Source organism: Haemaphysalis longicornis, unplaced genomic scaffold (assembly GCF_048455015.1).
Source record: "Haemaphysalis longicornis isolate Haplotype H1 unplaced genomic scaffold, Haemaphysalis longicornis Haplotype H1 scaffold_3, whole genome shotgun sequence".
Lineage (NCBI taxonomy): Eukaryota > Metazoa > Arthropoda > Arachnida > Ixodida > Ixodidae > Haemaphysalis > Haemaphysalis longicornis.
In genome coordinates this window covers 46,943,497-46,969,814 of record NW_027526335.1, presented here as the reverse complement: position 1 = coordinate 46,969,814, position 26,318 = coordinate 46,943,497, and the positions used below count along the sequence as shown (strand labels likewise).

The following is a 26,318-nucleotide window of genomic DNA, read 5'->3' as shown; positions in this document are numbered from 1 at the left end:
GCCAACCCAACAGCTGTTGCTCGTCTGCGCGCAGACGGGTGTTCAAACACGCTCTGCCAGAGCGTTGCGCACAAAAAAATCGGTGCCGAAAAAAAGAGGCATAGTCGCCATATATACCCAGCGTAAGACGAGCCGTATACGCGGTCGTTACCACGTCTACGTGAAGTGCTGTTTCGTAGAATGTTGCCTACGTGTACCACATTACTTGGCGCCATGCGTGGGAAAGAAGGCCGCGTTCCTTCGACGCCGGAACAAGTCGTAAGCGTCACCTGCTAGCGCTCCTCTCGTCGCCCATCTACTCGACTCACCGCGGCGCCGACGCGGCGAAACTTGGAATAATGAGCTACAACATTGAGGGTGCGAAACCATTTGCCACCGTCCTCCCTTTGTGAAACCGTCGGCGCCGTCGTGGTTGTGCCGTCGTCCGCTGCGCTCTCAAACCCTTTTCCCCTTTAATTGACATAGTGCCTGCTCTAGTTCATGTATAGCTTAGACTCCGCAGCGAATGGCAGATTACGGTGGCTATAAAAGCTGGGATTTTATGACGTTGAACTCATTTCCGTGATTGTATTCCCAAAGCTGCTCTACGTTAGGCTGAATTGCTCCCTTTAAATCGATCCGCCACAGAGGAACAATGAACGCAGCAGCCGCTGAATTTCTTTCGTTGAAAATCCTCCTGTTCGGTGTTCCTGCATGTCATATTTATATTTTTGTAGTGCAAGAAACAATAGATCCAGCGGTTTTAATCTCGGTTGGAATGGCTGTTTCCATTCAAACGCGCTATTGTAGGTTGCGTAAAGAATGTGTTCATATAAATCAGTTGCATCATTTAAAACTGAATTCGGCGGAGGGCATGCGTTAACTGTATTGTATGATTATGTGGACCCCCCTGCCCATTATTTAAATTATATCTTATTTAAATTCCACATTTTTTTTTCAATATTAGAGGGACATTAGTCGTGTTAATAAGTGGTTTAATGCCGTGGAAGCTGACCCGGACGTTGTATCGTATAACTGTTGGCATGCAACCTTTCTTACCGTGTACATCATATTTCAATACCACTCCCTTGCAAACTGTCGAAGTTAAAGTCCCCTCTGATGATTATAAATGGGCTATAAAATATGATCATTGTGCGATGATTGAGCGTGCATGCGCGAGCAAGGAGGCGTGGTTTCTCAACAATTCAAAGTAATTATGCAAACCTCACCGTGTAAAAAAAATGTTTGGCGTGAAATCGTTTTTGGGTTTTTTAGGTTTTTGCATTGGGTTGGAAGCAAGAACTTACGACCACGTTGAATGCCTTGTAACATTTTAGTGAATATAGTATGTGTGACAGACCACACATACGTGGGATAGTTATAAATGCAAAAACAACTTTTCAACACAATATGGCTACACAATAGCAGTATAGCATTAGACCTCTCGTGCCCGCGTACACCAAAACCCATACAAATCGCTCGTGTACTCCCAACCCTGACCCGCAAGAACTGAGACAAATCAGGATCGAATATTTCTGCAGCAAGGGAGATGGTTATGCTACGTGCAGCTTGATAATAATTAACGGCGTCGCGTCAGTTATGATTCCACTCTGCATAAAACGTTGCCAAGTCGGCCGTTATAAACGCAGTGGCACGCAGACGCTGACTAAAACCAAGTTGCCTGGTATTATTTTCGACATTAGAGTTCAGGGCAAACCGTGATCGCAGAAGAGAAATCGGAGCATGCGTGGGGTCGAGGGCATTTGGAAAACGCTGTTTAGCAGCAAACCTTTCCCCCTAAAACGCTAAGTATAGTGCTCACTGCCACGCTCAACCAGCCACTGAAGGGGTTAAGATTCGTGACTAGTAAACCGATAATGAACAGAACCTGGCGCCGAACCCGCCATTTTCGTGTTATAGCAGTAGTATAGCAGTAGCAGCGTTAATTTCGTTAAAGAAGAAAAAATGAAGTTACGTAAATTCATCAGCTAACCACCGATTCTACCACCACACACATACGCTCTCTCTCTCTCTCTCTCTCTCTCTCTCTCTCTCTCTCTCTCTCTCTCTCTCTCTCTCTCTCTCTCTCTCTCTCTCTCTCTCTCTCTCTCTCTCTCTCTCTCTCTCTCTCCATAATATTCGTACACGGCATGGTTGTGGTTTCAAGTTTTCTTTATGATTCCATTTGCGACTGAATTTTTCTGTTTTTCAGAATCATGGATTCTCGCCGACTCTTGCTACGAAGGTAACGACAATGGTGGTAAGAATTCTCGGTACAGTCAGAATCCTTCGAAATTTCACTCGCGGAAAGCATGAAAGGAAAACACCAGTGATATTTATTTCGGGAAAGCCAAGTAAAAAAGACGTGCTTCGACAGCTATTATTCCGGCAAAATTAAACTAAACATATTTTTTTCCTTTGAAATTTAGGGAAACAAAAATCTTACATCATTCCTTTGCAATCCAATGCGAATGAAGACGCTAGTATAATTCACGGGTCTGGCTATGGTGGCTAGTTTTTCGGTAACCATATGGAGCGCTAACCACATGGAGTGATTTCGCGAGCTATTTGGGGAGCGACGTGATTAGCGACGAACTACTTTTCGCCGCGGATTAAGTCGCTCATCATAAGCTTGGTTCTGGGTCGCCAGAAAAAAATCGCTCACCTTCCGGAAGTGGCCTCAGCGTCTAGCCAATAGGAGAGCCGTAAGGGGCGCAACTTTTGGCTTAGGGAGAAGAGGCGGTATTTTACAAGGGGAAGAGGCGGTATTTAACATTCGCTCAAGGATACAAGAGAAGTTCAGAAGAACGGAGATAGGACTACAGCTCTTAGAGAGTGGGGCAACAAGGTGCGTACAGAAACTAACCCGGAAAAAAGCCGAAGAGTACGGCTGGTCAACCTATACTGGGCTTAAAAAGCAACGCAAAACAGATTCGAGCAATCGAAAAAGTGGCAAAAACTAAGCATGTACCGGACGATTGGAGGAACAGCAGGATGCAGCTGATCTATAAAGGTAAAGGAAACAGGGCTGATGCCAACTCGTACAGGCCTATTACAGTTACCTTAGTGGCATACAGTCTGGCAATGCAAGCCATAAGAACGCAACTACAAGCGTGGATATTGGGGAACGCCACACTGGGAGAACTACAAAACGGGTTCAGACGAGACAGGCTCTTAGAGGACAATTTATTTGTCCTAATCCAATGCATAGAGGCGTCAATGGCTCTTAAGCGACCACTATAGATAGCATTTCTGGATATAGAGGGATCTTACGACAGTATAGATAGAGAATTTCTATGGAGCCTACTTGAGCAGGAGGGATTAGGTCAGGACTTTATACAGCGGCTGCAGGAAATTTAAAATGCATGAGAGCGAGGTACAAATTAACTGGGAGGACCGAACGGGCACCGAACCGGTAGTCACAAATAGAGGTTTAAAGCAGGGTTGTTTTCTGTCGCCATTGCTGTTCATGTTGTACATGGCAAGACTAGAAAAAAAGCTTGCAGTCAGTAAAATAGGTTTCGATCTGTGTTATAGCCGCAAAAAAACAGGAAGTGAAACAACACATCCTGGAACTGATATATACGGATGACATAGTACAGTGTCTGCAACAGCTCACAGATATATATGCGGGAAAGAAGCCACTGATCTGGGGTGAGAGTTTAGCACAGCAAAGTCAGGAGTTCTGGTTTTTAATGACGACGCCCGTAACGAATCGGTATTCGTTCAACAAGCAACAATACCATGCATGGGTAACGAAATACATATATCCGGGCATGTGGATAAACGAAGGGCAGGCCTATCTAAAAACACGTGAGGAGCATTTAAGTATTGAAGGAAAAAGAAACGCCTCTATCATGAAGCACAGATCACTATGGGGACATAACAAACATGAATTAGTGAGAAGAATCTGGAAGGGTGCAATGGTACCAGCACTCACCTTTTCAAACGCAGTATTGTGTGTCAAATCAGAGGTTGAATCAGGGCTAGAAGTAAATCAGAGGGTGGTAGGTCGATTGGCATTAGGAGCACACATTAAAACGCTTATACGCAGGTTGCGGCAGGGAGCCAGAAAATATGCGGCATATAGTAACGGAGTGCAAAGGTATTCGTCCAGTCCTCAGTCAGGAAGACATCCAGCTTCCGGAAGCCCTTGGCTTTAAGGTTAACGGAAAGGTGAATTGGACAGCAGTAGAGGTTAGTAAAAGAAGGTAAGAATGTTGGTGGGAAAAGAGCAGAGAACAACCTGGGAAGACATGCGAACAAAGTCAGACTACCCCAAAAATTCCATAAAGGTTTCCTTTTTTGGGCGAGGTGATTGTGCAGCGGCTTTACGACTAAGGTCGCTGTGCAACACGACCCAGTTACAAAGGAGAAGCCGAGGTCGCGTGTTCGATTCTCGGCTGCGGCGGCCGCTTTTCTGATGGAGGCGAAAAGCAAAAACGCCCTTGTGTACGAGATTTCGGCGCACGTTAAAGATACCCAGATGGTCAAAGTTAATCCGGAGCCCCCCACTACAGCGCGCCTCATCGCATGCGTTGCGTCGGCGCGTTAAACCCTACCATCAATCAACAAAGAGGAAGCCGCTAAGCATCATCGGGGAGAACGAGAGGAAGGGGCGATCGGCGGCACAGTGCATCCTAGAAAAGTACGATTCTCTGCTTACTGAAATAAGTTTATTCCGCGTTTTTTTGTGGCAAGTGCACACATAATAAACCTCGAGGCCGTGTGTACTTCGATAATTGTATTGGGCGCTGTGTTTCGAAGTCGCTCTCGCGATCGCTCTCATGTGGCTCATTCATTCACACATATTTAGATGCCTTTAACGCAGCGAAAGACGTCTTACAAAGGTTAAAAATGTTTTTGCCAAAAAAACATTATGAGAAAGAGTGTTGTCTTAAAAATGGTGTGAGCCGTATCTAAAAGTGGCTTCAGCAGCTGCCGTCGCCTGCCAGCGGTAGCCAAATCTGAAAAATTTAACACGACGAGTAACACAATGTTTTGGCCTTTGCCGCTGTATTAGCGAACTCCGCCTTCTTCAAAACTTCGCCACAAGACTGCACAAATAATCGCCTCAGTTCGAAGTTCAGCTACGTTTCCGCGCCAACACTCGGGTGCTGAGAGTTTCGTTGGTTTCATTTGGTGCACATCGCGTTCGAGTGTAGCGTTCATGAAGGTGAATGGGTTGTGCGGAACTACTTCAACCAAAGTGACATTAGAGTGAATGGCATTACATTTTTGCGTGTAGCAGCGAATGAATGGCATTAAAACTTCAGGCATTAAGCACTTAATGTCATTTTTCGTGTACATTTCGTGTTATTTTTCGCGCTACAATCGGCTAGCATCTTGGCGGCCAAGTTGAGAAAGTGCCGGCCCACATTGTCACCGGTACAAGCCGGCGCCGGAGTGTTGAAGGGGTCCGAACGAATGTATTCAACCGGGACCTTCGCGAGAAAGTTTGTAGCTTTCCTTCCCTCCTGGTACGGTGTGTGATAACGTTTTGTGTGCAAGAAGCTTAGTTCACCTAGGCTCTTACCCGCCGCGGTGGCTCAGTGGCTATGGCGTTGCGCTGCTGAGCACGAGGTCGCGGGTTCGATTCCCGGCCGTGACGGCCGCTTTTCTAAAGGAAGCAGAAAGCAAAAATACCCGTGTGTACGAGATTTCGGCGCACGTTAAAGATCCCCAGGTGGTCGAAATTAATCCGGAGCCCTCCACTGCGGCGCGCCTCATCGCCTGCGTTGCGTCGAAACCTACAATCAATCAATCAAGCACCTCAATTCCACTCTTCCACCTCAATTGCTCGCTCTTGTGGCAAGCCCTTTTGCGGAAAGACAGAGCCACGAGTCACGCTTTTAGCTTATACTTTGGTCCCTGAATGATGCTATGTTTGCAACCCTACGCTCGTGACGGCGTGAAGAAAAAGAAGTGCATGGCTAACTCGCTTGTTGATCGTGTTTGAATTTACCGCCATATGTTTTGCGCGCTTTTGCGAATGAACCAGTAAGTCGTTGAATCAATAAAAAACCAAAAAATAGAAAATAAAAAAGTAAAATCAACTGTTTTAGGAGTCAATCATAACTACAGTGAACTAGAATCAAGAACTCGAACCCCAAAACGCAGTAAAAATTTTAAAATAAAGTTGTAAAAAAAGTAGCAAAAGAGCTAAAATTGTTTTTTATAAAAAGTGTACAATGTTTTTGTATTATACAAACATTTTAGTGCTAAAGAACATCGTATCTTAACGCTATTGTGGCGTCCCTAAACGGTGAATTTAGAAACTTTCTTTTTGTACTGGGCGGAAGTGACGTTGTGCCAGCGTTTCCTATCAGGCGGCCCGCAAGTTTTTTTTTTTTATTTTCTGGATAAATGGAGTGGCCGTTTGTTTCACCTGGATTTTGCGAGCCTTGATGGGACCGCTGATTTGGCGAGGATAGCACCACGGAGCGAATTCAGCTGGGCGTTCAGGTAAGAGCGGAAAGTTTTGAAAGCCTGAGGGTTCGCTCAGCCTGTGATGATTTCTTCTCCGCCACTAAGGGTGGATCCGGCACCGTTCCACGGAGGACTTTCGCGCTGTTCGAGCTATTGAACTCATGGGCGATAATTTTTTACGAGTACTACACAACTTGTAGCGTATCGCCTTCGCTTTCTGCTGTTCAGGGTTTCAGTTGTTAGGCGTGGTTCGTAGGTACACACTCGAGGGACCTGTATTGATCAGAGGGGTAACCATTAGCCGATGAATGGCAGACTTCGACGCCTCATTGGAGCGTGCGAACAGCCGGTCGTAACCTTCCCGTTCGACTACAGTTGGTACTGCACAGACTCCAATAGCGACCTCTCTGTCTTGTAAGTTCGAGGATGATAGTTCGCCCACCGTAGGTGCGTGGCGTTGGCCGAGGCTCAAGGCAGTTTGCATGACAGGTTCGTGACATTCCTCCTGTGGAGGCAAGCAGCTGCTATGTTTCGATTTTTGCGGCGCTCATTGTTTGAGTTGCCTGATGTTTCACTGCAGAGCTCAAGTATATGAAAGTGACACCTAATTAACGAGATGCACTGCACCGGCAGCTGGGCGTGTGACGCCGCAAACAAATGGAATGCAAAATCTTCTCTGCTTAGTCGAGGCCCGTCGATTGCGTGATCACGAGATGTTTCATAAGTGTTAACTTATTCGATTAATTTGCCAGCACGGTTCGTCTGCACGTCATGCTAAATATTGTATAATGAGCCGGACGATCCTTCTAAGAGTGCTAGATTGTCGTTTTGGATGCGATTTTTTTCATGTTGACGCTTCCAGAACACATGATATGCGGGCATGCAAAGCTAGTTGCTTGCTATCTACAAAAACTGGCCTATCGGCTTAAAGCGTACCCCGAGAAATTTGTTAGGTGGGCTTGTTGGCACTGTCCCTCATGCCCAAAGGGCGTCTCATGCTCAAAGTCAATGCGGCATTCATGGCAGGCTTGCTGTATCATTGAAAAAACGTGTAATTTCGCCCTATTCCTGCTTTCCTTTTTGTATTTCCGTGCACTGGACATTCCCAGCTTAAATTACCTCTTCTAACTGTCGAAGCAAATGTAAGGGTGGCGAAGCCTTGGATTGCGCGTAAGGTGGCGTTAACTTTCAAAATAGGAGCGTTTGGTGACATTTTGTCTGTGTTCTTAAGAACGCTGCTTAATAGGGGGCTGTTACGTGTTTAAAACCCAGTGTTTATTGTTCACTACAAGTCTCTACTGCTCCCAAAGTATTCATATCCTTTCTAAGTCAGTGCAAGCTAAGGTTCTTAAAAACTACCAATCTTATGCCTAATATTGTTGAGCCAAGAACTGGTTAAACTAACCTGGCCAGTGCCGGTAGTTTATTTTGCCCAATCAAAAGACCAGCAACCTGCCGGAGTATGAAAATTGTTTGTTAAGTAGAGAAATAGGTGAAACGTGGTTATGTTGCATAGTTTGAGCCGTGTTTTTGCAAGTAGTTTATGCGGCAGCCTAAGGTGAGCTTGTGCTTTGTCCACTGGTAGAGACAGTTGTAGGTTGGTGAACTTTTTTGCCTTATTTTACGGCGACAGCAGCCGCCATTTTCAAGCTGTCACAAAACATTACGTCACTTTTATGCAGGCTGAAGTTTCCGATGTGTGACGTGATTTTTCGCGCCAACTGTTTAAATTACGTCACGCCTTCTCAGCCAATCACAGAGGGCGTGACATACGAGTCGTATTGTTGTTGAATAGCAAAGACAGGCGTACGTTGTCGTGTCCGCTGCATTTAGTCTACTTTTTCATTGCCGGCAAAGAATTATGCGCTTTCAGTGAAGAGAAATCAGGCAAACTTTAGAACTGGTGCCCGTAAATGTCGTGAAATTTCAAAATGACGAATGCACACACAACCGCTTTGTCTTCCGGAAGCCCGTGACCAAAATTAAAAGCCAATCAGGAAAGACTTCCGGCAAATTCACAGTTCACTGTGAATGTGTGCAGTCGGGAGTAGGGCCCTTGGCAGCAGTGACTGCAATTATGATGATGATGATGGGCTGAGGCAGGTGTGGTGTGTGCTCGCAGTGATGACTTCAGTGTCGTCACCCAGCCACAGTGCGGACTCGGGACGTGAATTTGAGGAGGACCTGCGGAAGGCCTTGGACGAAGTGCCGCCACTCAACGAGAGCCGAGACGTGGTGCACTCTGGTGGCGCCATGCCACACCCCGAGGGCCACCGGGCTGGCCAGCAGCAGCTGAGGAGTAGCGCACCACCAAACTCGTTCGCTTCTCCATGGAGTGCACAGCCTCCCGGTGAGTGCAGCTCCAACACGCTGCTCTTGATTTCCCTCAAGTCTGTCATTTTGTCACTCTGTTACGTCACTGTACTTAGTCAAGGGCGAAGTAGTTAGAACTGACTCGGAGTAAAGATACTTTTGGTTACAAGAGAGGGATTTAATTCGGACTTGCACCAACGAAACGTGTGAAAGAAATTTGTGCAGCTTCGAATTTTGACAGCAAACTTGCACTTTGCCTTGAATAGCGGAGATGGACATCTTGTTACACTCAAGAATAGAACTCGTAACTCTGTGGCACTAACCACTGTTGTTGTGGGTGGATGTGGCAGGGGTGGGTGTCAGTTTCCTTCTTTTTCAGACTTTTCAAAACAAAATTCTGGGTGATCCAGCAATGAAAACTCAATTTTTTTCTTGTGCCCATGTAGTAGACACGAGTGAAAATCCACACTGGGACCTATAAATTTCATGGAGGTAGAAGAAAAGTGCATTTGTGTGCTTCCTACCCCCCCCTCGCCCCCCCCCCCCCAAAGACCGAAAGTATTTCCACCAGAAGTTAGCACAAGCTGTTTGTGGGGGTTGACTGCTGCCAGCTGGCAAGTAAAAGAGAATGGAGATCATGCACAAGAATGGGCCACGTACGTGCTTGCTTCGCTGCAAATGTTTTCAAAGAACGATAGCGTTCTGCCGCCCCTGCCATGTAACTCCCTCTCTCTTTTCTGTACCCTTTGCAACCCTCATTCTCTCCCCCTTCCATCTCACTCTCCGCATAGTGAAGGCAATGAAGGTTCATTCAGTTAAATTTTCTCACTTTCGCGCTTCTTGCACATCATCAGTTGGGACAGCCCGGATCTCTTTTCTCACCACAGCGGTAGCTTTTCAAATGGAGGTGAAAACGCCTGTGTGTCGAGATTTCGGCACTCATTAAAGGTTCCAGGGGGATCAAAATTAATGCTTTGGAGCATTAATCCTCCAAAATTAAAGAACAAAAACTTATTTTTTGTTTTTGTTCTGCTTGGAACAGCTTGAGCTGTCATCTTGTGTTTTGCTTTTATCTTTCCTTTCCTTGGCACTGTTTTTGACCGGCTGTCTTCCTGCATGCGTTATCGTAAAAACCGATCCAACGTGTATTCCTAATTAAAAGAACACTGGTACTCTAAATTATCTACCTATATTTTGTTTCAAAGATGCTCGAGGTTTTCCTTCGCACTGAGTACTGTGGACATGTGTTTGAGCCATGCCAGCAGCTCATTTGCAGCAAAGCAAGCAGATACGCAGCAATTTTTTGTTAACGGATGGCAAGTGACGAACCTGCTTTCCAGTGGAGACGGCAGGGATGCCTGGTTCAGCCGCTCATCCATGGTGTGGCGCGCGGAAGCAGGGGGTTTTGCCTTACATCACCACCCTAGCTTCGCAAGCAGCCGGAAGGGCAGACCAGGAAACATGGACTCGCACGAGCACACCTCTCAAAGGGTGGACAAACCCTAATTGTTTCCGCAAAGCGGCACTACCAAGCAGGTGACTGCCTGAGATGGGAAAACACACGAAGGCTTGAGCATGGGAAAGGATTGGAGGGAGCAACAGGAATGTGGCTGTTTGGCCATTTTCAGCTGACATAACAGGCAACGTTAATGAACAGGCAGACAGACTGACGAAAATTTTTACTTTTAGGCAGCCCTATAAAGGCTGATGTGGTAGGTAAAGGTGAACTTAATAGACAGGTTTAGTTGAGTGCACGCAGCAGCTCTGCGCACGCAAGCAAACTTGCGGAGGTGCGAGAGCGTATGCGCAGTACTTAAGCGGCAGCCGCGGGCTTTGCGGACCATGCGCGAGGCCACATGCTTCGTTCGTCAATCTGGCGTTCAGTGGCACTGCATGACACACAAAGCGCGCATTTCGGCGCTACTGGTTTATCCACGCACCAACTTCTGCGTGCGGTCAACTAAAACTGTCTCTTCGCTAGAACTTCGCTGCGTGCGCTATGCTGCCCCTACGTGTGCGTGCAACTCTTAGCGTACGCTCAACTAAAACTGTCTAATGTGTCTTTTTCTTTTTTGCACCATTGCAGTGGCTAAGTGACGGCAGGATTGAAAACGTGCTTGTTTAACCACTTCTTTCTAAGCGGCCTTGTTGGTGCTATCAGTAGAGCGAATAGTTGAAAAGGTGCTGCATTGCATTGCATGTGTCCCATAAAATACAAAATACTTGGTCTCACGTGCGGCGCAAGATGGGTGTGCAGAGGAACAAATTTAATGGCCAGTGATAGCACACCCTAGCTTCATAGGTGTCAGGTCGAGTAAATACAGGAAGGGGGGGAATAATTTACTGAAGTGCTTTTGCACTTGTATTGTATGCTCTGAAAAGGACGTGTTGTTTTCCTCAATTTGGGAGGTGTGTTGTCGTGAGCTTGATCTTTGCCGTCTAGGAGAACTTGCTGTTCGAGTAACTGAGCAGATAACTTTTTTCTTTGTCTCTTGCAAGTGAAAAATGAGGCTTGTGGATTCCTGCTTGGGTGTGGACTCCCTGCAGTGAAACACGGTACATGCTGCTGCTTACTGTTACCCATTGTTCACTGCCCATTCAGTTCATTTTGTATATGCCGCAGGCGTGTTTCAGCGGGAAATTGTCCAGTTAACCAAGTTGTGTGGCTCTGTAAATGGTTTAGGGCGAAGGAAAGACACGTGACCGGAAATTAGTGATGAGTGCTGAGGGTTTTGATGGCTGGCTGTGGGAATGCTGTTCTCAGCTTGAAGAAAAAAGGGTACATATAGATATGACACAAAGTTCGCAGCAGTGCTTACGAAAGCATTTGATTTTGTTTGACCTTTGTGCTGTAAGGTTCCAAGCAGCTTCTTTAACAGTCATGCAGCGAATGCCACACATTTGGTACGTCGTTACAGGGACTGAAAACTGCTGGTTTGTAGGTTGGATGGACCAAATGTTCTTGCATAGGTTCTTAGCTACCCACTTAGCAAAAAAAAAAAAAAGAGCACCATTAGTTTTAGCGAACACCTACTGTCATTCTTTTTTTCTTTTGCAAACTGATAAGCTAGGTGCAAAGAGAAGCTTTCATTTTCACATTTGACATCACATTTTCTGTGTGTGTTAGCAGTGCAGTTTGTTGTGTAATTTTATTATAACAGCAGCAGCAGAATGTAATGTTAAGCTTTAGGTGTCTTCATGGCTTTACAACGGAGCTGTTCTTTCTGCTGCTGATAGAAATGCCAGGATTTGTAGTTGTCTGAGTGGAGATTCATTCCAGCCGGTTGTGCTCAGTCATGCCGCTTTGTGTGTCACTTGGCTGCAGCGACCACGACTGTGCCACTGACGACGCCCAGTCCGGTGCAGAATGGGGGCGACTCCCGGGTGACCAAGTCCGGCCAGTCCAAGATTGACTACCTCCGTCAGTGGAGTGTCTCGACATACAAGTGCACAAGGCAGATGCTCTCTGAGAAGCTAGGGAAGGTGGGGCCACCGTCTCCCTCTGCTCCTTTTCGTTGCCCATTGACATCCGAAAGCATTGTTGCAGAAGGTATTCGTACGACCACGACAAAAATATAGGCAAAGTGGGATGCATCATAAAGTCCTTTTTGCCGAAAATCTGCTTGTTCAGTTGTGTTTTTAATGCAATAGCCTAAGCAAAAACTCTGTTTCAGCAACTGCGGGAAGTACAGAAAATCATTGCGAGGTACACAGAACCACACAGTAGTCAGACCGTGAGCTGGGGATCACACGCTGGGAAAGGGAAACTGCGCCGGAGGAGTGCCCTGAGCAACGGAGTGTGCTTGGAAAGAAAGGTTGCTGCTGCACGTGCAATACGAGCCGCCTTGAGAGGTCAGGGGACCGTTGATTTCACCTGCACCACGTGAACCAGTTCAGTTCAGGCACTGCAGCACTCCGCCGTTCGTTTCAGTGGTGCAGCTCTTGTCACCTGAACCGTGCCGTTTGATTCACCGGCGGCGCCGACGGGAGCAGGACGAGTTCATGGCTTTGCCTGCACTCTCTGCCGGGCAGGTGCAGAAGCAGATGAAAAAAGTGCAGGTCTGGTTCCGCCGATTATTCAGGATGGCGGAACTAGCTTTGCACCGCTGTGAGCTGGTTCAAGATGTGCAGGCTGAATTGAATGGACCCGAAGGTACCGATGAGGGTGAACAGGGGGCTCCTGGCGATGGCAAGCAAGTGGAACAGGCTTCGTAGGGTGCTGTTCAGGGAGGTGGTCAAGTGGGGACGGGCATGGCTGCAAAGTTCAAGAGAAAGTTCAGCCGTAACAGAAGATCCAACTTGGCTATTGCCTTGATGTTCTCGGAAGGATCTGGCCATCCCCTGTAATTTTTTGTTTGTTGGCAGTCCTTAGATCACACTCCGGTTTAAATCAAAGAGCTTTCCAAAGTGTGGTCAGCGAGTGGGAATTCAAGTAACTGAGAAGTTGTGTTTGGCGTAATTACAATGAGACCTTCAGAGCAGCCTGTTTTGTGCGTATATGGAAGGCAGTCGCAATGCATGAAGAAAAGCTTTTGCTTTCACCAATTATCAAGCCTTACAGCCTTGCCGTGGTGCCCCACTGATCCTTCTGTTGCAGGGCACAAGGACGGTGGACACCGAGCTGGAAGCCCAGATTGAGCTGCTGCGGGACACACAGGCCAAGTACCTGCACGTGCTCCGCTTGGCCCGGGCCCTCGCCTCGCACTTCCACCAGGTGAGTGCGCCAGACACGTCTTGTCCTCTGCGTCTTCCTCTGCGGCAGTGTTGTTGGCATGAGGCTTTCAGAGGCAAGGGTGCACGTCTTTAGTGGTTTATTAAAGGCTGCTGCTTCATTGTATATTGTGAGGCCTTCGTAAGTTGCGCTGCGAAGTCTGTCATAGAAGCGTTTGCGTTTTGTATGTTGCCGTGAATTAGTACTGTGAACAGGTCCAACCTGGAGGCATGCACCGCGGTGTAACTTTGAAACTGTCTTTACACCTAAGGTCACAACATCCACTGCACAGAGGCTGGCTAGCAATGATACACGAGGGGCCACAATGGGCAGCGTTTGCCGTATTGCTCATGGCCTGCGTTGGTCAGAGTGTCAGGTTTACTGTGCAGAACAGCAGTCCTTACATGGTTTTGAAAAAAAAAAAGAAAAAAAGAAAGTAAATGCATGCATTTGTTTACGTGGTGCTGGCCTTTGTAGGCAGGCCCTTTGGTATCAGTCAAGATGCCAGCAGCCTGGACTGCATGCAGCCACTTGATCGAAACACATTGCGCAGCTTAAAGTTTGGCACATAACGAGGCAACTGAACATTTGCAGACCCTAGCTGGTTTACCTAGAGTCGAGGAGATGCCAAGCTGACTCTATGCACGTGATTTTGGGAGGACTCTTGACCCCCGTGGTGAATTATCTGCGAGGCACAGCATACGGGCTCTGAGCCGGATGAGGGACACTGCTGTCCGAAGAGTGGTGTGCAGGGAAGGAATCCGCGCAACACGCCCCTGTGCAGGTGGTGCAGACGCAGGGCTGCCTGGCGGAGGCGTTCCAGGAGCTGGCCCACCGCAGCCCGCCGCTGCAGGAGGAGTTCCGGTACAACGCAGAGGCGCAGCGCTCGCTGAGCAAGAACGGGGAGACCCTGCTCGGGGCGCTCAACTTCTTTGTCTCCTCCCTGGCCACCCTGTGCAACAAGACCATCGACGACACCCTGCTCACCGTGCGGCAGTACGAGAGTGCCCGGCTGGAGTACGACGCCTACCGCACTGATCTTGAGGAGCTCACCCAGGGGGCGCCACAGGGCACCGCCACCACGGCCATCTCCTCCAAGATGGACGAGGCACAGCGCAACTTCGCCCTCCACCGCGACAAGTACGAGAAGCTCAAGGCCGACGTCACCATCAAGATGAAGTTCCTCGAGGAGAACAAGGTGGGGGCTCACTTGCATGTACCCTTGCGCAAGAAGAGCCTATTTTGACCTGCTATGACCAGTGCACTGAGATATTCTCCTATTTGGGTGTATCTGGGTGCACCTGTTGTTTTAAAGCGAAGCTTTCTTGGTCCCACTGATGGTGGTGTCATAACCAAACCGCCCTGCAGGAAAACCAACTTTACACAATGGGGGTGTGTGTCATGATGCTGCTGATGAAACAGGGGAAAAAACACTTTATGAGGTCGGAATGGAACCTGGCTCCCTCACACTACGAAGCTGATGTCTATCCGATTGCGCCATCTTCGAATTCGGGTCGCTCAGCATGTCTTTTGGGTTCATTGCGCAGGCATTGGCTTTGGACTTCGGCTGAGTTGACTCTGGCTTTGGACTGGCAGTTAAGATTTTAGACGACGATGATGGTTTGACGACGATGGCGGGGGGCTCACCTTTTTTGTGAGGAATTCGTTTGCTGTCGTCTGAGCTTGGACTTTGATTGCAGCAGCTTTGACTTTGGCCTGTTGCCATTTGATTTATGCACGCAGGACAGCTTCGCATTTCAACCATCGTCGTCGTTAGACGGAGGGGCTTGTAATTTTTTTCTAAAATGGGCTGTGTAATGCTACCGCCCTTTCACCACGCCCCTTCGCAATTCGGCAGTATCGGCTGGGCCAGCATCTTGAGTAAAGTCATTTGGAGGTGCTTGACTGGGGCTATTACGTAGGCAACAAACGCTTCTACCACAAAATAACCTCTCGGTAAAAGGTGCTGTATGGCCTCACCGCATTCCTACCTTTCCTGTGTATTGTGAACTACACTTCCCTGGCTCTTGATCACAGCTGTCAGTGCTTTTTTAAAGCATTAAAAACTTGTTGCGGGTGCCAGTTTAGTTGCCACCATTTTTGTGTATCTTTAGCGAGAGAGTATTCTCTACTGGTAACCAGATGTTGGTCTTTGATGTTCAGCTCCTGCCAGTAGCAGTGAAGAAAGGGAACTGGAGTCTCAGATTGACAACAAAACGCTCACTATGGTATGGGCAAAAGAAGCACAATACCAAGCTCCCTTAACATTTAGTCACGAACAAGAGAGATGTTAATCATAATGCTATTTTTAACGCTATGTACAGTTAACAACACTAACCGCAATGCAAGTGTACTTGCTGCTAGTGCAGTGCACGGGCCCGGGCCGGGCTCGGGTTGGGTAGCACGCATTTTCTCGGGCCCGGGCTGGGCTCGGGCTTGAACCAAAATTTTGTCAAGTTGTGCCGGTCTGATCCTGCCCGGGCAGTTCCTGAGGCCCGGCTATCCTGTGCCGCAAATTCTAAATTGTTGGCAAGAGAAAGTTTTCTTGTTGATATTTCAGGTAAAGTGAAAACAAAAAAAGGAAGTGCTAATTCACTACCGCGCCGTTAAAAGATATGATGAAAAGACGATTGCACTTGGAAAGCCTTCACATCAATAAAATAAACTTCTGGGTCCCATCAGCTTAGTGGGAGAGAGCGGGCCAGAAAACGAGGGCACTCCAGCCAGACTAAAACATGATTGTATTTTCTCTCTCCCTCTCAAACTAAAACAAACAGAAGAAACGTGACCTGGATTTCGCAGTGGGTGCAGAGTTTGAAGAACCAATTTTCTAAGCAGAGCCCATGATTTTTTTGCGCAACAATTTTTTTAGAGCCGTGACTAAAGGCAAGAAAGAACAGAAGTGCAGATAAAATCATGCTGTCAACGTAACTAGAGGGAAAGACAAAAATCAAATGGTGAAACCAGATGCATCGTCTGATCAAATTTCAGTAAGGAATGGAAGAACGAAAGGTGCAATATCTGTTGAAGAATTGCAATAATAAAAAATTCCACTTACTCGGAATCATTTAAGGTATCCTCGGGCGTGCCTTGATTTCGAAGACTGGCAAGTGAAGTGGCAAATGAAGTTACATGACTACCAAAAATACAGCTTCTAAGTGAGGATAAGTTGTACAAAGTTCGGTCCAAGTTTAAAGGAAATTTAAATCTAAAGTAGTTGTATTCGCTTTGTGCTTACGGTTTTTAGGTTAACAGCAAACTTCTTAAAGTTCATGGTGATATCCTGTTGGACTAGGAATGGTATTTAACAACACTCTGGCGGGCTTGGGCCGGGCTCGGGCTCATATTTTAGAAATTTGCCGGGCTCGGACTCAGATTTTAAAAATTCATTGGGCTTGGGCTCAATTTTTATAAATTTCTCGGGCCCGGGCCGGGCCTGGGCCGTGTCTCTATCGGGCCGGGTCAGGCCGGGCCTATAAATTGCGGCCCGTGCACTGCTCTACTTGCTACTAACCCTTCGAGCTTGGTTGTAAATGTCTCGTACAGTTACCCAACCGTGGAGGTGGCAGTTGAGTGATGTTCCAAGGACGGCAGCGTTTGCCAATGTCAGCGTGTTGGTTTTGTACGATTGCCAGGGAGCACTGGTACCGTTGTCTTGTTAGGCTCACTTGAGGGCTCTTTAGAAGCGTGCCTTGACATTAGGAAGGCCGATGACCAGACTGTGTGTGAGGAGCTGTGTGGGGTCTTCTCCCGAGTGATGGGACAAGCGTGTCTGGTTGACATCTTTAATTTTGATGAAAATTTTATACAGTCAAACCTCATTGTGGCAGCCGTCTAGTGACCTTAAATACAGGCCAGCATGTACACCCGATGGCAAAATAAGTAGGGGCGCGTGGCCAAATTCATTGCCACGCAATCTGACGTTGCAGTGCTCATTGATGGATTGTAGGGTTTAACGCGCCGACGCAATGCAGGCGATGAGGCGTGCCGTAGTGGAGGGCTCCGGATTAATTTTGACCACCTGGGGATCTTTAACGTGCGCCGAAATCTCGTACACACGGGCGTTTTTGCTTTTCGCCTCCATCAGAACAGCGGCCGCCGCGGCCGGGAATAGAACCCACGTCCTCGTGCTCAGCAGCGCAACGCCTTAGCCACTGAGTCACCGCGGCGGGTGACGTTGCAGTGCTGGTGTCGAGACAGCGATGTGTTCATGCACATCCTACCACGCCTGCTATACTCGGTTACAACTTAAGAACGGCAACGGAAGTTGCCTCTGTGCCTCATCACCCCGGCCGGATGTTGCTCCGCGCGCCGCAAGTAGTGCGTTAACTGGGAATATTTTGAACATAGCACGAGCATTTTCAGTGAATTTTTGTATTTAATATGCTTATAAAGTACTGCAGCGATGACAAACAAACTACGCGAGAAAAGGCAGACGATATCACGCATTCATAGCAATCTCCTTTCAAAACGCGTGCGCCCGTTGACTTCCGGGTCCGTCGCTTAGGCGGAATGATACGGTACGTGAGATGTAGCCGAAGTTCATCATTGAGACGGACAATATATGTTATCTGTCGGATCAGGGCAGAACCAGCAGCACACACTTAACCTTTGCTGTCTGCCCCCAAAGAGTGTGCAAACGAGACATGTTGAGCAAAGAAAGTGACCCCTGGCGCGAAATGCTGAATGTGATATGCTTTGCCACTTGAAGTGCAGGAAACGACAGGCGAGCGAGCGTGGTAGGAAGCGCATGCACACATTGATGCCGTGACACCAGGAGTGCAGCGTCAAATGGTGCAGCAATGCATTTCGCCACACGCTCGTGTGCCCCGGCTTATTTTGCTGTCAGGTGTATGTGTTGGTTAATCGGCTGAATGGGACCTTTTTGTTCCAGTGTCCAGATCTTTCACGTCTTGCAAGTTCCTTCTTGAGGCAATTTTTTTCTTATGTCCTCTTAAAAATTTAAAGCCGTTCCACTCAATGTGAAAGCTGATGGAAGTGCGGAGAAATTGATTCACCATAATGGGCTGTACCGCGCCATTATCCACTCACTGCGACCACCCAAAGCAATTCAAATTTCCCACCTCTGAAGTGCTGCCCCCCTCCCCCCCCCCACCTAAAACAGCGTCAGCAGGAGTTCTGTTCTTTTTGTGCTTGCTTTTCCTCTCGCATGTGCCAGCATTGCACTACCACTTTTTTTCGTTTACTATTGTTAAAACCAACCAAACGAGCATCCCTAACTAAATGAACGTGGGCGCTGTTAGTTAATTACATATATTTTGCGTCAAATGTACCTACAGCTTTTTTTTTTTTTTTTTTTCTCTAAACAACGGAAGATGTATGACAAGCACCAGCATGTCACGAGTTTCAAACGGTTGTGACTATTTACACCGCTTGGTTTTCGAAACCTCTGCGGGACACCCTACGACGGAACGCCGGGCTCTACTTGGGTCCATTATCTCGCGGCACCGCCTGATTCCGGCAGTCGTTTGATATCGACCGTTACAGCAAAGTACGACGACACGGCGAGCCCCTAAAGTACTCTGCACTTAAAATAGTCAGCCCAAAGCACATGCTCCTCACTAGTGTTGGACCATTGAGCCTCGTGGGGCTCGTCGATGTGCGTGAATCACCACAGGTGATGATCATGGAGAAACTGTTCGGGCGGTTCTTTCAAGCCGCCTGGTCTCGTTATCGCTCACGGCGACCAAGGTCATGGTTATATGTTTTGTTTGATACTTTTCGTTTTGCTAGAAAGCATGAGATCATACCTTACTGAAACTAAGCTGGTAGGTTAGCCGGCGTCCTTCAGTACTTATTTCTGCTGGAGCGCTTCCTCCAACGCTGCAAGTACGTACTCAGCTCGCGCATAGCCTATGCTCCCCGGTCGCTCCCAAGAGGTCCGGATCTCATCCTACCATCTCTGTGTATGCAAATGGGCCTACACAGAGCGCACACAAAACTGAGTAGCGTATGAAGCAATGCATCCGGAAGAGTGAGTGCACTAGCTTGAATGATCCCCCTGGGATGCTTTTCTACATCTTGCGAAAATTCTGGGTACTTTGTTCACACTTATACTCAACAAGGCATGCTCACCGCAATGTTTTTTTAATGATTTGCTCTTTGTAATGGCCATTTCTCGCCCTACATTGCCGACATAAGCTTCATACAAACCACTTGAAAATGTCACCGTAATACTGCTAATGAGGCCATATATGGCGCTTTGTAGCTGCAAAACAACAAAAATAGTGCTACATGGTTTTGATGTAGGTGATAGAAAATCGAAGACGGCCTTTTTTTTTTCTATTAGCTTTCAAAGTACATACCAAAATGCGTTACCTAGCTGCAGTGCAGTGCTTTTTTCAAATTGAACCCCATTGGCCACATAAACTAAATTGGCACGAAGATTGAACAAGGATAGAAGAACAACACTAAAAAATTTGAACTACCTAGCTTGGTTAGATGCAGAGGAAAAAGGCCCCTTATTTGGGCAATTTTCAAAAGTTTTTCAAATTTGATAAATTTTATTAAATTAAATTCGCTCTGCAACCCAAACATGAATGTGTTAAATCATTTGAGAGTATGCAAAGTCTTTACATAAAAAGAACTAGGGCGATAGCTGTGGTAGTTTTTGCTTTACCGCGGTAGAAGTTTCAAATTTTCTGCGAGCCGCTCAACACGTCACTGACCCAAGCCAATTGTTTTGAGAAGGGATGAATTTTTTTTCACAAAACAACTTCAGATATGTTTCCCCCTGTGCACAAGGAACAATATATAAATTTTTTGTCTAAATTAGAAATGTCGACCGGACACACCTGTTCCATCTCGGGAAAACACGGTGTGGCTCTTTTTATACTTCCATTCAACAAATACTTACTCTGTTATGCTATCAGCGGCCCATTCTGAGGGTGTCCAAGGTGTATGTGTGTGGAAGGAGTTCTTGCTTTGCTTTCTCATGCCCCTATAGTTCATGCGGGCTTCTCCTATAAGGCAAGGTGGGCACGTTGTTGTCCTGTTTCCTTGAAACGTTAGCTCTGACCTTGACCTCCTGCCCAAGGTCAATCACTGCCCTTCTCTGCTTCACTTCCTTTTTATCTTTTTCTTTGCTTTTTTGGTTTCGGCGCACTTCCACATTTGCTGCTTTGCCTTTTTTCATTGTGGATCCGTTCTTGATCCATTGCCACGGCTCCGTTGCCATTTTTGTTCGTGTTTTGTTGTTACTGCCACTGTGAAGCTTGCCTATATATTATGCAGTTCTGCGAACGGTTATGTATAGCTGATACTGCCTTGTTTGGCAAAAATAGTATGTGCAGCATTTTGGAGAGTGAGCGTATTCACCCAGACTGGGCGGGCAGTCGTGAATTAGAAGCAGCAGCTGCTGTTTGGTTTGTCAAGAATAAGTTGAAGGCACTACTGCTGCCCTGACAGAATAGACTGTCAGCTGGTTTGCACGCTTTGAGTGCTTGCTTACCCCAAACACTGGTGCCATTGCTGTTGGTCAGCTGGATGCGCATCCTTGATGGTGACATACTGCACATGTGTTAATTGGAGGTTCTGCCAAGTTAGTGAAGAACTTGCAACCACAGCTTCTAGTTGCTCGCACTAAAGGGTTCCTGCGACTTCTTGGGGTTTTAGCCAAACTGCTCTATATGCACAGTTCAAGTAGCCACGTGTTTTTTCAAAGAAAAGGCGAGTGCCTGGATGACCACCCGGGTTGTTTGTTTGCTCGCAGGGTCGCTCTGAACGGCAAGGGTCGATGCCAGTTGTGCCATTCCTTTTCTTCTCTGTGTGCAGGTGAAGGTGATGCACAAGCAGCTGCTGCTGTTCCACAATGCGGTGTCCTCCTACTTCTCGGGCAACCAGGCCTCGTTGGAGGCCACCCTCAAGCAGTTCAACATCAAGGTGAAGAACCCGAACGCCAACTCACCCTCCTGGCTGGAGCAGTGACGGCCTTCTTGGGCTGCTGCACTCTGCACTGACCACATCCCGGTCGTGAACGCGCCCCACCTATTGTCGGGAGGAGGAGGGGGGGGGGAGTGAACATGGCACACATTGGCCTTTGGCACAAAGTGGCTCAGGTTTCCTTTTTATTTTATTTTCTTTTTATTTCTTTGGAGAGCGTTTAGTCAAGTTGAACAACTGGTCAGGTGTGTCACAATTGCCGGTGAGGAACTTTGTAGTTCCGAGTGGTGCATGACTGAAAAGAAGCCACCAGAACTCGTATGTTGGTTTTGCTGCAATTGTGTTTGTAGGTGGTTGTGTTTATGGAGGGCAGCAGCTGTGCACATGTATACTCGGTTCGAGGAAATTTCTTTTTTTTTTCCCCGGAGAGTTTTAGCATTGCGAGTGCAGCGTGCTTGTCTAAGTTGACCAGAGAGAAGTTTTGCTGCTTTGGCACGTGACTAAAACAGTCAGTATGAGCTACAGTGGGAAACAGGGCAGAGGCATGAACTGGAACCATTTGGCTCCACCCAACCAACCAACCTATTAAGGTAGAGTCTTTGGTTATCAAGCAGAATTCCAGAGGTCTTGACACCACACAGTGATGTTGTGAGCAGGCTCTCTGCACGCACACGCTCTCGGCAGGTAGATGCAGTCTGCTGTTTAAGTCCAGCACACCAGTTAGCTGCTTATGCGGCTTCTCAATCTTGCCTTGCAGAAGAGATGATTAAAGATGAGAAGAGAAGGTCTTTGGTATGTTTGAAAAATTGGTCCCAGGTTTAAGCTTTGCTTGTTACCTTCCTGGGAAGTTACCTGGTATGGTATGCGACTCACAGGCATCCTTTATGAGAGCATGCTGGTAGGGCCAGCGTTTTCTCGCCCTGTATCATTTTGCTGTGAAACCCTCGCTTTTTTTGTAAACTGATGGATGTAATAGCTGTATCTGGCTGCAGTGTTGAGAGTAACAAAAACAGGGAAACTACGGGCTGCCAGTACAACCTTGGCATAAGGGTCAAAATTTCTCCAGGTGGCTTGGGTCTGTCTAACGGGGCATTGTGAAGGAAGAGCTGCTTTTTGTTTTGTAGAGTTCTGCTGATTGCAGGGAAGATTGCATGAAGCAGTTGGCACAATCTGTTGGAGAAGAAGGCTACGATGTAATATGTGGACTGGTGTGCGTGTAATTTTTATTTCACAGGTGTTTTTCACATGAAGAAACCCCACTGTATGATCATTCGGACACAGTGCCATATACGTAAACTCGTTTGTTCTTGGGTAACCCCCAATTTTGCCCGCTCATTGCTCCCCGGATGACTTTAAAATAGATATCAGGCTAAACACAGATTTCCCACGAAAGTTTGCTGTCGGTAGAAATATTTGTGGTAAGAAGAAAACAAGCCTGTGTAGCCTGAAACAGAACTCTCTTCCGCAGTTTGCTACCTTTGAGGTTGCTCGTGATTTGCACTTCCTTAAATTTAGAAATTGTGTGAAGCCTGAAAACGAAGGCCTCTACACATTGTCCACGAGATTTTTTTTGTGTGTGTAATAGTCAAGCCTGCATTTCTTTTTTTTTTCCTCTGAGAAAAGTCTTGTTGTTTTATTTGTGCCTGGAAATTTCAGGGATGCTGTTCCTATTTGTACTGTGTTCCCAGTAGGGACTGGTGAGAGCTTCATGAATGTGCAGGGAATTTGTGGGCTTGGCCAACCCGTTCGTGAAGCCAAATTTTGTGTTTTGTTACTGTAATGTTAAAATCACTCTCTGCAACCTTATGTTGTCTCTTCAGCTACAAATGGAGCGATTATGCTTGGGGAAAGCGGAGGACATTGTAGGTTTCGTCAGGATAACTTGCACAGGAAGCTCGGGCTATACTCTCTGGTCATTCCGCGTTTCAGCTGAAACAAGGACTGTACCTTGTATTGTAATTTGTTTTTGTAATTGCACACCTCGTAACTCCTCTAACTCTACAATTACAGGGAAAAATTGTGCTCATTTTTTTTTTTTTTTTTTTAATGGGAGCTAGAGGTGTACGTGTGGCACTTGCACTTCGATGTCCAGTAGCAATGTCTTTACTAGCATTCCATTTTGTCAACATATCAGGCAAGGCTACATTCATTACACCCATCTTTTGTATCCTTCTCTCTCTTTTTTTCTTACTGCGCAGCAAGACTAGATAAGGCATGCCGGCCCTGTTGTGGTCAGCTGTATGCAGTTCAAGCACATCTTGATTCTGGCTGCATGCATAGCTCTAGGTAGTTTATTGAGACATAGAAATTGGGTAGGAACTGTCTGCATTATGAAAGGCCCTTTTGCCTTTCCTTGGGGGCTCTTTGGTTTAGAGGACATTCCAGATGAGCTTTTTCTCCCTTATGCATTGTTTATTATTTTTCTTTTTTTGTTTTTGCAGCCACAATAAAGGAAGGCGTGGCTACCAGCATCTTTCTTGCATCTCCCGAGACGATGTAAACAGGTTTTCCTACTTTACATAGGAGCGTGAAAGGACTAATGTAACCACAATGAGGGGAGTGCGAGTAACGTGCCTCTGAAAATGCTCTGTCTGCCTCGAGTGTTTTAGTAGGTTTTCTTCTTTTTTTTCTCTCCTGTTTCTGTCCACGTCTTCTGCTTCCAAATAATTCCCACGACTCTGTTCACTGCTGCCACTTCTCTAGTCAGACATGAAATTTTGTGCTGCTGCTTTGCCCGAGGCAAGCGTGGTTCTGCTTTGTGTGTACATAAGACTATGCTTGTCATAATTTGCCATATCAGCTGGTGCCTCTATAAAGCTTGTACTGTATGTGCTGTGTGTCTGTAGGCCAGTTTCTTGCGCGTTAGGAAAATTTCTTCTCTGTGAATGCGATTCAAAGGTTGCCACCAAACAGCTGCCAAGTGCAGTTGGGGCCAGATTGGCCGAGTGCTGTTGAAACACCAGCACCGCGCTGCTTTCGGGAAGACCTCGGCTGCGAGGTTTGACTGAGCTTTGCACTTGTGTTTGTCCCACCTTTCGGTCCCGTTTTTCTTCTTGTGCATTTTGCATTTCACGGAGAGATTGCGTTGTGTTTTAAAAGGTGCTGCGACAGATTTTGACCCCCACAGTCACCTGGACGGAAGTCTAAATAAAAGCATTTCTTTTTCTTTGAGCATTAGCAGCACTATGTGTTCAATGTTTGCTTCCACTTTCCCGCAATACTGCAGTGTTGTGCATCAGCCTAGAAACAGTTTTTTTTTGCAAAGAATGTTGTTTGAAGTAGCGAGAATTTTAATATCAAGCAAGTTCAACTTACTTTAAAGAAACTGATTATCCTAGGATTTCACACGAGCTGGTATCTCTGGACAATAGGAAATTGTTGCATGCATGTGTTAATGTTGCTTTGTGCTAGGCAGTGGACTGGTTGGTATAATACTATTGGCTCTGATCACTGTCCAGATTGTTTGTTACGCAAAATTTAGTGCTTTGCAGTCTGCAAATCAAGCTGAATTGTTCATTGCATTAGCCTGTGTGGATTAGAACCAATTACTGTTTCTTCCGTAAATCATGTAAGTTCCGTTACCTTACCACCCAAGCATTAGTTGTCAGGCAAGCTGCTGAAATGATGTGTATTATTTTTCTAACAAGAGAACTCGAATAGACCAACTGAATTACTGCTTGTTTGGGTTAAGCTGCTCTTTGAAGTCAATAAAAAACATGGCATCTGTAGGTCAGTTGTGAGTGTCTTCAGTGAGTCCTTGCTTGCTACGATGTAATGGCTTGGGCGGTGTGCATTGTGCATGACAGTGTAGGCTCAGTTCTGAGTCACATATGGAAGCAACTATAAAAACACCTTCCTGTAGAGATTTTGGCACACATTTAGAGGTCACCTGGTGGCCTAAATTATTCTACAGACCTTCAATACGGAACTTACAAGCTCGAATTCCAGCTTTATTTGCTTGTAGTACGCCTGAAAGTTGTTTATAGCCTGAGGCGTGGCTGGAACTTATTACAGCTGTGCCAAATAGCGCTTTTCCATGTTAACAGCACATCAATTGCCCTATTAAAATGTACTTCACCGTGATGTTAGACTTGCCATTTAGCAATACAACAAAACAATCATTGCCAGGCAATAGGTTTGCTTGCTTGAGAAACTTCACTGAGCTGGAGATAAAAGCAACAAATTGTATCCAAGTTTATTGCATAATTTAAAAGTTGTCGTGTTTAGTAGTAGTTGGTTATGCCTTTGGGCAAAATAGATCATGTACCAGAGATGTACACAGCAGAAAATAATAGATACAAGAGGGGGAGGTAGTGGTTCAAAGATAGTATTATTTAATGGTCAAGGAAATTGCCAGAGCACAGGATCATAAAACTGGCATCAGCGACAGTTTAGGATGCGTCGCATTGTGAGGACAGTGTAACAAAAAATGTGGTTGATCCCGCTTTCATAGGAATCAGTACAACACGAAAGTCAAATGTGCCTTCACAGGAGCAGTTGAATGTTTTATTGTGCGTCGATGTGAACTTGCACATCGCTATTTATATTTCGTCGGTATGGCACCGTTAGGCGCATCAACATTAGACCCAAGGACGCAGATTAAGTTTCGACCGCGGTGGCTGCTTTCAGAGGATGGAGATGAAGATGGAGACGCGTCGAGATTTCGACGCACGTTAAGGAACTCCAGGTGCTTATAAATAATCCAAAACCCTCCACTACAGCGCACCTCATATCCCAAGTGTGGCTCCACCTCCATAATTCGAATTTTTTAAGTCTAAAAAAAAAAAAAAGTCCCTTCTAGGAAGTTCCCACTCGTTTGTGTTCAAGCTCTGCTTGTAGGTCACATTTTGTTTCCCATTTTCTTAAACACCCCGTCAGACGAGAATTCTGGCATTGTTCGTTCTCAATTGTCCTCCGCGACCGTGGAGAATGGGAATGAAAATAAAAAGAGCCAGTCACATTGTCGCACTGCTTATCCCGTTAT

General features: G+C 46.6%; 1 protein-coding gene across 5 annotated transcripts; it reads left to right on the top strand.

Annotated features, from left to right (window-relative positions):
• Window positions 1-25,062, top strand: Arfip (ADP ribosylation factor interacting protein arfaptin). Of its 5 annotated transcripts, XM_077703091.1 has the most exons (9): window positions 88-357; window positions 2,192-2,239; window positions 8,531-8,758; window positions 11,221-11,277; window positions 12,047-12,204; window positions 13,319-13,435; window positions 14,217-14,630; window positions 21,227-21,334; window positions 23,776-25,062. In XM_077703091.1, the coding sequence occupies exons 1-9, from the start codon at window positions 339-341 to the stop codon at window positions 23,782-23,784; spliced, it is 1,158 nt and encodes a 385-aa protein (XP_077559217.1). In that variant the 5' UTR covers window positions 88-338; the 3' UTR covers window positions 23,785-25,062. The 5 variants fall into 5 exon arrangements, with proteins under 5 accessions (XP_077559220.1, XP_077559216.1, XP_077559217.1 ...); XM_077703094.1 differs by having other exon boundaries at window positions 1-122; window positions 21,227-25,062; XM_077703090.1 differs by having other exon boundaries at window positions 85-357; window positions 21,227-25,062.
• Window positions 25,063-26,318: the final 1,256 nt, after the last annotated feature.

What these genes read in the sequence shown, in the direction of transcription:
- Arfip (XM_077703090.1), top strand. An exon ending in TCTCTGAGAAGCTAGGGAAG is followed by an intron (nt 12,205 to 13,318) that starts GTGGGGCCACCG and finishes CTTCTGTTGCAG; the next exon opens with GGCACAAGGACGGTGGACAC. An exon ending in TCGCCTCGCACTTCCACCAG is followed by an intron (nt 13,436 to 14,216) that starts GTGAGTGCGCCA and finishes GCCCCTGTGCAG; the next exon opens with GTGGTGCAGACGCAGGGCTG.